Raw genomic sequence first — 12,707 nt, 5'->3', positions numbered from 1 at the left:
AAACTTTTTGTACTACAAGGACCTGTGAATCTGGCCTCCCCCACATCACCATTCCTAGGTTGCACCTTCTTTCCCCTTCTTTCCTCCTTGCTCCAACCACACTATCTTCCATTTGTCTTCTAGTCACACATCAGGGTTTTTGGACACATGCTTTGCCCTGTTTTTCATGTCTCAGCTGTCACTACCCCTAGAAAGTCCAGTACCATGATTATATATAGCATTCCTGTTTGTATTTACTCTCAAAGCTGTTATATTCTATTTCCTCATTAATCATTAGAATATATATTTCTTTAAGTAGACTGTAAACTCCATGAGGGCAGAGGCTCTATAACTGTAATCATTATATTCATAGTACCTAGTTAATAAATCTACTTAATAAAAACTAATAGCCTGACAAAGTAATTAATTAGCCACACTTAATATTCACCAACTTTTGAATTATGCTGTGTTATTGGCTTCATTAGCCAAAAAATAGTAATTAATTAAGGCCACCACTCCCAAAATGAGTAAGAGAGGCCAAAAGCAACTTACCACAGTCAGCCTCATCAGTACGATCGCCACAATCATCCACCAGATCACATAAGTGACGCTTTTCTATGCACGCCTTGGTGTGCAGACACCAGAAATGATCTGGCTCTTCACAGCTTTCAGCTGGAAGAGGAAGAGTACAGTTTTCAAATCTGATGTCATCAATAGCTGAGACCCCATCATAAATACCAAGACTGACTTTTTCTAGTGACAGATGGAAGGGCTGAGTAAGGCGCCCTAGCTGAATGGTTGCTTCTGACCACTGGTTGCCCTGATTATATAATACTCTCCAGACAGGTGTTGAATCATTGGATTTTTCTATATGAAGTTGCAGTTCAGCAGCTCCCACTGAGAGCCCATAGTTATAAAACCTGAAAAAAAAGCAAACACAAGAAATGGAAACAATTCACAAGGAGACTAAATATTTAACCTGCAGACTCTTCTACCTTGTCAATAATCAAGTAACAATTGGTTATCATAAATGGAGGCCTTTCCTTCCTGAAGTAATTGTGGCTGCCCATACTGCAAGAGCTCATCTGCTGAGATGCACACTCTGTGGCTCCCACAACCCTGAGAGACTCTCTCCAGAAGCTCAGAAAAAAACAGTAGAAGCAGTTTTAATAAAATCATATCCATCAGTGGAGGGACAATTCCTCTTTCTCTTACGAAAGAAAACATAAAATATGCTCCTAAATAAAATGCAAATGGTGTGATTTTAATGCAATAACTATTTGGAAAATAAAACAGAGATTAGCCAAAATGGCTAATAAGTTCAGGAATAAGCCTGCAACCACCAGGCATCCAGGGTAACTGACAATTGGTTTTCACGTTTACCAGAAGGAAAGTGTACATCCAGGTCCAGTCTGGCTGAAAGTTGGGCTCTGGAGTTTAGCAACTTGTGACAAACTGTTGTTTTTCTTCAGAATGAACATAAAATGCCCTATTGAGATATAAAGCAAGTGATTAGCTAACATACTAGATTCTAAGATAAAGCATCTCATTCTTCAGCCTACGTTAAATTACTTTCAGATCCAAAAGTAAGACAATGTAACAATAAAAAAAATCAATAAAACTGATTTAGGGGCTGGCACTGTGGCAAAATATACTAGGCCTCTCTCTGGGGTATTGGCAAACCATATGGGCACTGGTTCCCGTCCCAGGTGCTTCTCTTCTTATCTAGCTCTCTGCTTATAGCCTGGAAAAGCAGTAGAAGATGGCCCATGTACTTAGGCCCCTTCACCCACGTGGAAGACCCAGGAGAAGCTCCTGGCTCCTGGCTTCAGATCAGCCTAGCCCTGACAGTTGCGGCCATTTGGGGAGTGAATCAGCAGATGGAAGACCTTTCTCTCTGTCTCTTCTTCTCTCTCTCTGTAACTACCTCTCAAATAAACTTAAAAAAAAAAAAAACTGATTGAAAGTAAAGTTTATTCTTACATCCACTTCTAAATGATGCCCAGACAATTGATTGCTTCAACTAATTCAGCAAAAAATAAACCTATTCTATACTAAGCTGATCTTCTGTATATTAAGATAATCGAAAATGAATCTTGATGTGAATGGAAGGGGAGAGGGAGTGGGAAAGGGGAGGGTTGTGGGTGGGAGGGACGGTATGGGGGGGGAAGCCATTGTAACACATGAGTCGTACTTTGGAAATTTATATTCATTAAATAAAAGATAAAAAAAAAAAAAAAGAAATGAAGAGATGCTATTGACAATCGAAAAAAAAAAAAAAAAATAAACCTATTCTCCATAAACACCACCCACCACAGAATCAAATACATGTAGATGGCATAGCTGAAATTGACATATTCAACTGTCTTAGCCTAACATAGAACCCTAATTGCTTCTCTGTTTCATCTTAGCCCTAGCTGAGAAGTAAATAGATGAAGTTAGGACTTCTGCCTGCTCCTTACCGTCAGTTGTGTTGTAAGTGTGATCCCGAGGTGGGGCCTGTTGCTCAAAGGTAGCAGAAAGATCAGTTGGGGAGCTCCAGATCCAGTCAAAGTGGTCACCACCAAGTGCTTCAAACCAGCCGCAACTGTTTGTTTCAAAATCACACCTGGAAACTGAAGAACAAAACTCTGCTTCTTACACTGGCCCTCCACAGTGTTCCCACACTTTGAAACAGTAGAGTTCAAATGGAAATCATCTCATTATGTATTTATCACCTTATAAGTACATTAGGGGACACATTTGAGGAGGGAAAAGTGATCCTTACTGACGGTGGGAAAAAATGAGGTTGTGTGTTTTATACTGAAAACTGCGAAGGCAGAATTCTCAATTTATGAAATTCAATTTTTTTCAAACCAATCATATTCTGTCTTAGAAATATTGCCATTTGTCCGCATCATTCATAGAACTGCCAAGGTCTGCCTAATTCTTCCTGACATCCACGTTAGTTTCCCAGCCACTATTATTACATCCTGTGGAAAGCTTAATTGATCCTGCTGAGTATTACACACTAAACCATGAAAACAGCTACTTTTGAAAATTCAAGTTCCTCTACATTTTATATAATATTTATCTTTGATTTTCATAGAGCTTCATATTTTACAAAGTATTGTGGGCATCATTTAATTTGTGCAAAAAATAATAATTTGACCCATTTTCAGGTATATATGCAGAGAAATCAGCTAACATCCACATAGACATTCTGGAGGAAGAGGAAAAGAAAAGAAGCAGAAAAAAAGGAATGAAAGGAAAATTATAATAGTAGGCATGCAGTAGGACAGCTAATAGTTATTGAACAACTTATGTAATAGCCTTTTGATGAATGATGAATTCTTTAACATAGATCTTTCTCAACAAGTGTATGGGATAGGTATTATTATTATTGCTTTACAAAGGAAGATTTAGAGAAGTTATTAATTTAAATAAGGTGTGCATTATAGTTGTAATCCAAATATTGTTACTCCTAATCTATTATTCTTCCTTTAACTGCTGATAATAACTGTTAATTAACATTAGACTGGAAACAGGATAAACCTAAAAGAATCATCAGAATTTGCTTAGATACTGTGAATGTTCATCTTCATTACAAATATCAGTGCCAAATGATGTTCATTTCACTAATGTTTATAGTACTAGGGATCCCGGGCCATTGTCTGTTTTTAACCAGTAACTAACCAGCATCTATACTGCATATTCCCTTGTAAAATGAATTACAAAGTAAACAATAAGTCTAGGTGATAAATGTGTTTTAAAGCCACTAATGAGAGTTTAAAATTTTAACTACATTTTAACATAATGATAAACCATTTTTAATTTCTAAAACAGAAATGAATATGACATTTATATTATAAAGTACTTTTTTTTTTTTTTGGACAGATAGAGTTACAGACAGTGAGAGAGAGACAGAGAGAAAGGTCTTCCTTCCATTGGTGCACCCCTGAAACGGCCGCTATGGCTGGTGCTGCACCAATCTGAAGCCAGGATCCAGGTCCTTCTTCCTGGTTTCCCATGTGGGTGCAGGGCCCAAGCACTTGGGCCATCCTCTACTGCCCTCCCGGGCCACAGCAGAGAGCTGAACTGGAAGAGGAGCAACTGAGACTAGAACCTGGCGCACACATGTTGCTGGCACCACAGGCAGAGGATTAACCAAGTAAGCCATGGCACTGGCCCCAATACTTTCTAATTTCATATAGTTCCTATGAAATGTCTAATTTTAAAAATATATTTGCTTTCTATCCAATTTCCTGGCCTGATATTTGGTCAGGAGAATATTCCAAATCTTATCCAATGCTGGTGGGAATTTATGAATATTTTTAAAAATTAAAACATTTAAAATGCTGTATTTCTTTTGATTAGTAAGATACAGAGTAGCATATTTCAATATAAAGAGATAATAAGAAATTAGCAAAAAAAAAAAAGAATTGCTATATTTAAACCAAAGATTTCTCAACAAAGTTTAGAAATCTGTTGTAAACAAAGTAAAATCAAATGCTAAATAGAAAGTGAAAAATCATAAATATCACAAGTTAGGGATACAACATGAAGAATATATGTTATATTTTTAAATGCTATCTCGCCGGCGCCGTGGCTCACTAGGCTAATCCTCTGCCTTGCGGTGCCGGCACACCAGGTTCTAGTCCCGGTCGGGGCGCCGGATTCTGTGCGGGTTACCCCTCTTCCAGGCCAGCTCTCTGCTGTGGCCAGGGAGTGCAGTGGAGGATGGCCCAAGTGCTTGGGACCTGCACCCCATGGGAGACCAGGATGAGTACCTGGCTCCTGCCATCGGATCAGCGCGGTGCCCCGGCCGCGGCGCACTGGCCGCGGCGGCCATTGGAGGGTGAACCAACGGCAAAGGAAGACCTTTCTCTCTGTCTCTCTCTCTCACTGTCCACTCTGCCTGTCAAAAAATAAAAATAATAATAAAATAAAAAAAATGCTACCTCTACTTCTAATACATAATATACAAATATGACATAATTATACATATATTATGGAGGCTTCAATGTATTTAAACATCATTTCAATCCCTGAGAAGCAAATGCTTTGGTAAGTATTTAAAACAGTGAGTAGAACAGGACCCAGAAGTTCTTGTTATGGAAATATGAAAAAAAATCGTCAATACAAATTTATTCCATGTAGTTAGCTAGAAAGTACACCTTATTATCTACTATCCATATCTACTATCAAGTGGTAGTAAAATTAAAAACAAAGCATGGGGCTAGCATTGTAGCTTAGCGGGTAAAGCCACCTGCAGTGCCAACATCCCATATGAGTGTCAGTTTGAGTCCCGGCTGCTCCACTTCCAATCCAGCTCTCTGCTATGGCCTGAGAATGCAGTGGAAGATGGTCCAAGTCATCTATGCTTATTGGTAGAAAAGCTAATGATTCTACAGTAGCTTTTATTTATTTTGGGAAAAATAAAATAGAATAAAATAGAATAGAATAAAAATAAAATAGAATGATCTCTATTATAATATTACATGAATATAGTAGTTGTCTCTGAGGAAAAGGCTTTAGAGGATATTTGGTGGACTGAATAATAAGTCCTTCATTGTCATTTTTAGGGCCTTTTGCTGAGGAAAAAGATGGTTTTGTGCAGGAGCCATGGAGCCTTGTGAGAGAAAAAGAGTATAGAATCAGATTCCATCTCATAGTAGATTCACTGTCATAGAACTTCTCCATTGACATTCTCTCACCCCACTGAGGTTTATTTGTAAGGAATAAACACAAATTATACAAAAAAGAAGTCTGAGCTAATACTTTGGGCCTCACTCAGACTTAGAAATTCTTAAGAAAAAAGTTTCCTGCACATTATGGGGTTCAATCTAAATGCTATCAGGTCTTAGTCACATATGCAAGATATCCATTTTTTTTTAAAAAAAGGGGACTGTGTATGTGAGTGGTAATTTTAACAAGTTAAAACCTACAGTCCCACTGAGGGTTACCAATATAGCTTGCAAAAATATAGAAACTGGCAAGGACATAATTGCAGTGTGGTAAACATCTATTGAAGTGTATTTCAACTTACTAAATCCTCATGAAGAGCTTTTTAAATTTGAATGAGGAAATACACACAATTTTTCTGTGCTCATTACTATCAACACAATTCCAAATCAGACCTGATATCAAAGTCTATGTTACTAAAGATTAATACTGTTTATATTAGGTAAATAAGCAGTAGTAATTATAGCATCTTAAAAATAATCACTATATAGAAAGCATTGTGTTATATGTTTTCAATGAGAGATCATACAAAACTAATTATATGTTATCAACTTCCAGCAAAATGACTGGCTACAGATACTAGATGAAGGTCACTCTAACAAAAAAGGACAGAAGCAAAGAGTATACAACTACTATTTGACTACAATATTTGGGAGAGAGCACTGAAGTGCAGCTCAGAGGAAATGGACAAACTTTGGAACACAGGCACTCAGGATATCTTATAAAGAAGATAACAAAGTACATGGCATCAGCCACTCTATTTCTCCAGTTCAGACCAGTTTGGACCTAGTGTAATCCTCCCATAATGGATAAATGGTGAATGGGAGGCTCCCTGTGGCCTCTATCAGCACCACGCACATTTGACATTTTTGCTGCTGGGGAATCCTGTAGCCCTTGTGGGCCCCAAGAGACCAGGGAGTATGCACAGTCCATATTGTACCCGCTACTCCCTAGGCTATTGCTGTATGGTGCCTTCCAAGACCCTATCCATCCCCACTCTGCTCCCATTGCTGTGATGCCTGGGTGTAGTGGAGGGCTGCCCACATTGACTGAAGAGTGCTTTGGTCATGCTGCCATATGCACCCTTCCCAAAGCCAGGAAGTATAGCTTCAGAAGTTCTACAAAGATTACACTGTGACCAAAGCCAACACAGCCAACCGATTCTAAAACCTAAGACACACTTCTAGGAGAAAGTATTTTAGTGCAAAAGCCCCTCTACAAAATTTGTAGTCAGCAAATCCACCACATGTGCAAATATCAATGTTGAGAATGAAGAAGTGTGAAAATCAGGTCCTGTAATGTCTAAAAAAAAATCCACAATAAATCTCAACTAATACACTCAAAAGAAGACTGACAAAAAGCCTGGAAAGGAATTAAAAACAGTGCATCTACAGATATTTAGTAAGATACAAAAGGATAAAGATAAACCATTAAAATCAGGAAAGCAATTTATTATCTGAATGAGAAATTCAGTAAAGAGACATCATTTAAAGAAGAAACTAGAAATCATAGACCTAGGAACTCAGTAAGTCAAAAAAAATTACAGTGGAGATCCTAAACAACACAGTAAATCAAGGAAAACATTTCTGAACCTGAAGGGTCTTTTGAAATAACAATCAATTGGAAAAGAAAGATAAAATTATGAATAATGAAGAAATACCAGTGACATGCATAGCAGGTAAAGCTACTGCCTGCAACCCTGGCATCTCATACAGATGCTGAGTCGCGTCCCAACTGCTCTACTTCTGCCGTGACTCTTTCTCATCACCGCCGAGAATTAGTCAGGCTGTCCGCAGCTTGCCTTGTCCCAGGAGGGGAAGTGCGCCACCCACCACTCAGCCTTCCCCGAACTACCCCCCACCCCGCCCCGGGGGACAATCAGATGTGGTGGGGAGCCCAGTCAAAACAGGATCTCACTTTATTGTAAAAGGGAGGTGTGTATATAGCTGTGGTACAGAGCAAGTGGATGCGGGCAAGGGGTGGGGTGATATGATGTGAAAGGGTCTTAGCCACTCCTATTATACCACCTTAATGATCATTAGGCAAAAGGGCCCTGGGGCTGGGTCTTTTACCACCAGGGATTTGAAACTTAAAGACAGGTTTTCAAATTCGAGGCAGGCTCAGGAAGTTTCCTCAAGGCCTCTCTGGATTCAGCCTCCCCCACACTACTTCCAGTCTAGCTCCCTGATAATGGCCTGGGAAAAGCAGTGGAAGATGGCCAAAGTGTTTGGGCCCCTACAACTGACATGGGAAACGCGGAAGAAGCTCCTGGCTCCTGGCGTCAGCCTGGCCCAACCCTGGCTATTGTAGCCATCTGAGAAGGAAACCAGTGGATGGAACATCTCTTTCTATATCGCTCTCCATTCTCTCTGTAACTATGACTTTCAAATAAATAAATAAATCTTTAAAAAATGAAGAAAGTTTCTGAGATTTAAGAGATACCTTGAAGTGAACAAATATTTCAATTATGAGTGTCTCACAAAGAAAAGAGAAGGGAAAAGGCATAAAAATCATATTTGATGCAACAGCAGCTGAAAATTTGTCAAATCTTGGGACCCATGTGAGCCAAGAGGATCAAAAGACCTTAAATAGATTTACACAAGAAAGGTTCTCTCTGGATCTTATTAGAGTCAAACTGTCAAAACTCCAAAGCAAAGAAAGAATTCTAAAAGGAGAGAGAGGGAAAAAAAAACAGCAAATCCAGCAAATCACATTTAAGAGAACCACCATTAACCTAACAGCAGATTTTTCAGCAGACTTTAAAGACCAGAAGAGAATGCAATTTAATATTGAATATTCAGAAGGAAAACAAGCAAACAATAACAACAAAAGGCAATCCAGGATATTATGTTAAGCAAAGCTATCCTTCAGGCACAAAGGAGAAGTCTTTCCAAAATAAGCAAAAACTGGGAACTCATCTCTACCAGAATGGCCTTACAAGAAACTTAAAAAGGAAACCTACTTCTACAAGCAAAAGCTACCATCATGACAATGCACAAAAGTACAAGCCCATCAGGAGGGTAGACACATTAAGGATAAAAAGAATCAAACTTTGTCAAAATAGAAAACCAGCAAACCACAAAGATAAAAACAGAGAAGGAAAAAAATTATCAAAATAATAGGAATAAATCATTCCATATAAATTAATCACAAATACAAATGCATTAACTTCTTAAACTAAAATATTTAGACTAGATGAATGGATAATAAAAGAAGATCCAAAGATATGCTGCCTTTAATAAATTCATTTCACTGGTGAAGACATTCGCGGACTGAAAGTTAACGGATAAAAAAATTCCATGCAATGGAAAAACAAAGAAGGCATAAAAAGCCACACTTATATCAGATAACACACTTTCATTCAAAAACTATACAAATAAAGGTCACTATATATTAAGAGATCATTTTGACAAGAGAAAATAACATTTGTGAATATATATGCATCCACCCCTGGAGCACCCAATGTATAAAGTAAATATTAGATCTTCAAGGAAAGATAGACTCCAATACATTAAAAATTGATATTTATCTTGTTTTAATATTTCCCCTGATCAACAAAATATCTCATTAGAATAAAATATGCAGCAGAATAAATGTCAAATTTAAATATATTTCTAAACATCCACTTGTTTGTTAGGTAGAAAATTCATTTAAATGGAATTCATGGTTTCTAAACAGGCACAAGTACCTTAGTTGCTAAGTTTCCTCATGTGAGAACCATCATGTAGGCTGTCAAATTATTTCTTTGACATAGGACTAGGCTTGAATTGCAATAGGGTCTGTTGTCATCAAGCCTATCAAAGACCCTTCAGCAAAGGCCTAAAGGTAAGGCATTGAACCTTTTTTCCCTCATGAATGCTAAAGGTGGCTGAAATGAATTCCACAGCCCTGGAGGCAAAGGAAGTTCTTCCCCTTCTTACTGGCTCCCCACGGCTCCCAACATAACCATTTTAACAGGGGAAAAAACATACATTTAATACAGGTTAACATCCCATAGATCTGCCTTTAAGAGGAGGTCCAAAGACCACCCACTTTTCTCTAAAACAAAAGCACACACAAATACACACAAGCACACACAGATAAATACAACACTGACTGCAGTTATTCATGTGTTAAACAAATAGAGAAATTTTGCCATCTTAGCAACAAGTACTAAAACATTAAATTGGCATAGAGGGCCCAGTGCTGTGGTGCAGTGGGTTAACGCCATGGCCTGAAGCACTGGCATCCCATATGAACACAGGTTCGAGACCTGGCTGCTCCACTTCTGATCTAGCTCTCTGCTATGGCCTGGGAAAGCAGTGGAAGATGGCCCAAATCCTTAGGCCCCTGCACCCACATGGGAGACCCGGAAGAAGCTCCTGGCTCCTGGCTTTGGATCGACATAGCTCCAGCCATTGCAGCCAACTGGGGAGTGAACTATCGGATGGAAGACCTCTGTCTCTCTCTGCCTCTCCTCTCTCTGTGTAGCTCTGACTTTCAAATAAAATAAATCTTTTAAAAAAAAAATTGACAGAGTCCCTGGAAGGAACAGTGCTAATAGCTTCAGACTAAAATCGTACATTTGACTTATTTGCTAGATATTAACTTTAGCCTAAGAAAAGCAAAGACTATCTGAAATACAATTAATAGCTATGAAATAGAGAAGGTCAACAAGTAAACCATTGATTGACTTACAGCAAGTTGCTAGATCTTCACTTGCGTCAGCGCAGTTCTGTTGAGAGTCACACACTGAATCCTGAGCAATGCACTGTCCACTGGCACAAGCGAATTCATCAGAAGAGCAAAGCTTTCGGGTGGGGGCCTGTCCACAGGCATAGACCCAGAGTTGATCAAGCCCAATAAAACTTTTCTGGCTCAAAATAATTCCTTCAAAAATAATCTTCAGGAAAACAAAAAAAAAATCAAATTTGAGTGAGTTTTTCATCTAAGAAGAGAAAAAAACTAAAAAAGGATATTAGAGAATAAATAGTTATTAAGAAAAACATCTGTTTGTTGAAAAAGCAACCAAGTACAAATGATAACGAAGTCCCTATCTGGTAAGCCTGACCCACATTTGTAAGATGTATGGACACATTGGCTCCACCAAGGCCTCTGAAAATCCACTCAGGATCAGACAATAGACACCTATATCACCCCACTTAACACCCAAATATTTTTGATGACACACTTGTTACTTGCTCAACATATTTACAGCTGTCCTTCTTTTATTTTAAAGGAAAATATTGTCATTACTTATCCAAAAGCTCTAACTGGGTCTTGTTTTTTTAACAGCTCGAATTTGTATTTGAGTGCCTGAAGGGATGTAATAGGCAAATAGAAAGGACATGATATAAGAATAAACAAAGTGCTAAATACTAAAATTGGAAGAATAAACAAAAATTAAAAGACTACACATAAAAAATATTAAACTTGTGTTAAAAAAAAAAAAACAATCGCTCTGACAAGAAAAGAAGTGCCAAAGAAAATAAATATATTTTTCTCCAAATGAATTGCTAAATTTTCTGGAGGTTCACAAGATTAGCAAGGGAAACAATCACACATTTCTCTACAAATGTAAGATTATGTCAAAGTATTGGAATTTTTTGAGGAGCTATGAAGAGCAAAGGATAGTTAACACCAAGAGTGCAGGTATATAAATAGCTGAGTGGAAAGCAAATAATTTATTCTCTACCATCCAACATGGTAGCCAGCAGCTACACAAGACTACTTTAATATAAATTAATTAAAATTAAATTAAAATCCAGTACTTTAGTTATACTTGCCTTATTTCAAGTGTTCAATATCCCGATGTGGCCAGTGGCTACCATTGTAGCTTCCTAAAAGCCAGTGTCCCATTTGGGCACTCCGCTTGGTTTCTATTCAGACCATTCACTTTTCTATCACTTGCCAATCAAATAAAAGTTTCTGCTTCTTTGCAAATTGCTTCCCTGGCTTTTTATTTCTATACTGAGCTGAGGCAAAGAACCCACAAAACTCACTGGTTACAGATGGGAGAGTGGTTGCAGGAGTGAGTTTTCTTGTTGACATCAACCCCTGTTGATACTCAGATGATACTCTGAGTTTTCATTATAGGTAAAACCAAGTTAGTTGTCCTGAATCTCTTTATATGAAATATATGAAACTTGTATATCTTAAATAAAATTAAACAAAACAAATAGAACAGCACCAAGTTAGTTGTTCTAGCACTTCCACCCTTCCTCTTCTTTTCTTATTTTTCTGTTAATTTTTACAATGACATACTTTCAAGTTACTTTATAATCACAAGCTTAAACATCCACTAAATAAATAATTCAACGAATAGTAAGTAGAAAACCACTTTTCCTCAAGAGTATAGGCAAAGGTTATCAACAATAATCAAAACTCAAAATGTCAATTTTGCTCATATACGTTTTTGTATTCTATATATTAGTGACTACAAATCAGGGAAAACATATTTATCTGTTTGGGTCTGGCTTATTTCACTAAACAAAATTGTCTCCAACTGCATCCATTTTGTTGCAAAATATAGGATTTTATTCTTTTTTTATGGCTATGTAGTATTCTATTGTGTGTATATACCACAATTTCTTTATCCAGTCATCAGTTGATGGACATCTGGGTTGATTCTATGTCTTAACTATTGTGAGGGTGTTTTTTTTTTTTATTTTTATTTTTTGACAGAGTGGACAGTGAGAGAGAGAGACAGAGAGAAAGGTCTTCCTTTTTCTGTTGGTTCACCCCCTAATGGCTATTGTGAGTTTTTTAAAAGACTGAGAGAGAAAGGTCTTCCTTCCACTGGTTCAGTCTCAAATGGCCGCTACGGCCAGTGCTGCGCTGATCCGAAGCCAGGAGCCAGGTGCTTCTTCCTGGTCTCCCATGTGGGTGCAGGTATCCAAGCACTTGGGCCATCCTCCACTTCTCCTGGGCCACAGCAGAGAGTTGGACTGGAAGAGGAGCAACCAGGACTGGAACCCGATGCACACATGGGATGCCAGCACCACAGGCAAAGGGTTAACCAAGTG

The 12,707-nt window shown here is 38.1% G+C and overlaps 1 protein-coding gene across 1 annotated transcript in view; it reads right to left on the bottom strand.

Annotated features, from left to right (window-relative positions):
* Nucleotides 1-12,707, bottom strand: part of MALRD1 (MAM and LDL receptor class A domain containing 1) — a 397,632-nt gene that overhangs the window by 305,601 nt on the left and 79,324 nt on the right. The window contains exons 10-13 of the mRNA XM_008268638.4: nucleotides 10,381-10,585; nucleotides 2,442-2,594; nucleotides 1,363-1,468; nucleotides 532-899 (exon numbers count right to left, since the gene is read on the bottom strand). Coding sequence (XP_008266860.3) covers nucleotides 532-899; nucleotides 1,363-1,468; nucleotides 2,442-2,594; nucleotides 10,381-10,585 — 832 coding nt within the window. The remainder of the gene's footprint in view (nucleotides 1-531; nucleotides 900-1,362; nucleotides 1,469-2,441; nucleotides 2,595-10,380; nucleotides 10,586-12,707) is intronic.

The sequence above is a fragment of the Oryctolagus cuniculus genome, chromosome 13 (genome assembly GCF_964237555.1).
Source record: "Oryctolagus cuniculus chromosome 13, mOryCun1.1, whole genome shotgun sequence".
Classification (NCBI taxonomy): Eukaryota; Metazoa; Chordata; class Mammalia; order Lagomorpha; family Leporidae; genus Oryctolagus; species Oryctolagus cuniculus.
The sequence above is the reverse complement of the archived record's forward strand: the minus strand, read 5'-3'. Positions and strand labels throughout refer to the sequence as shown.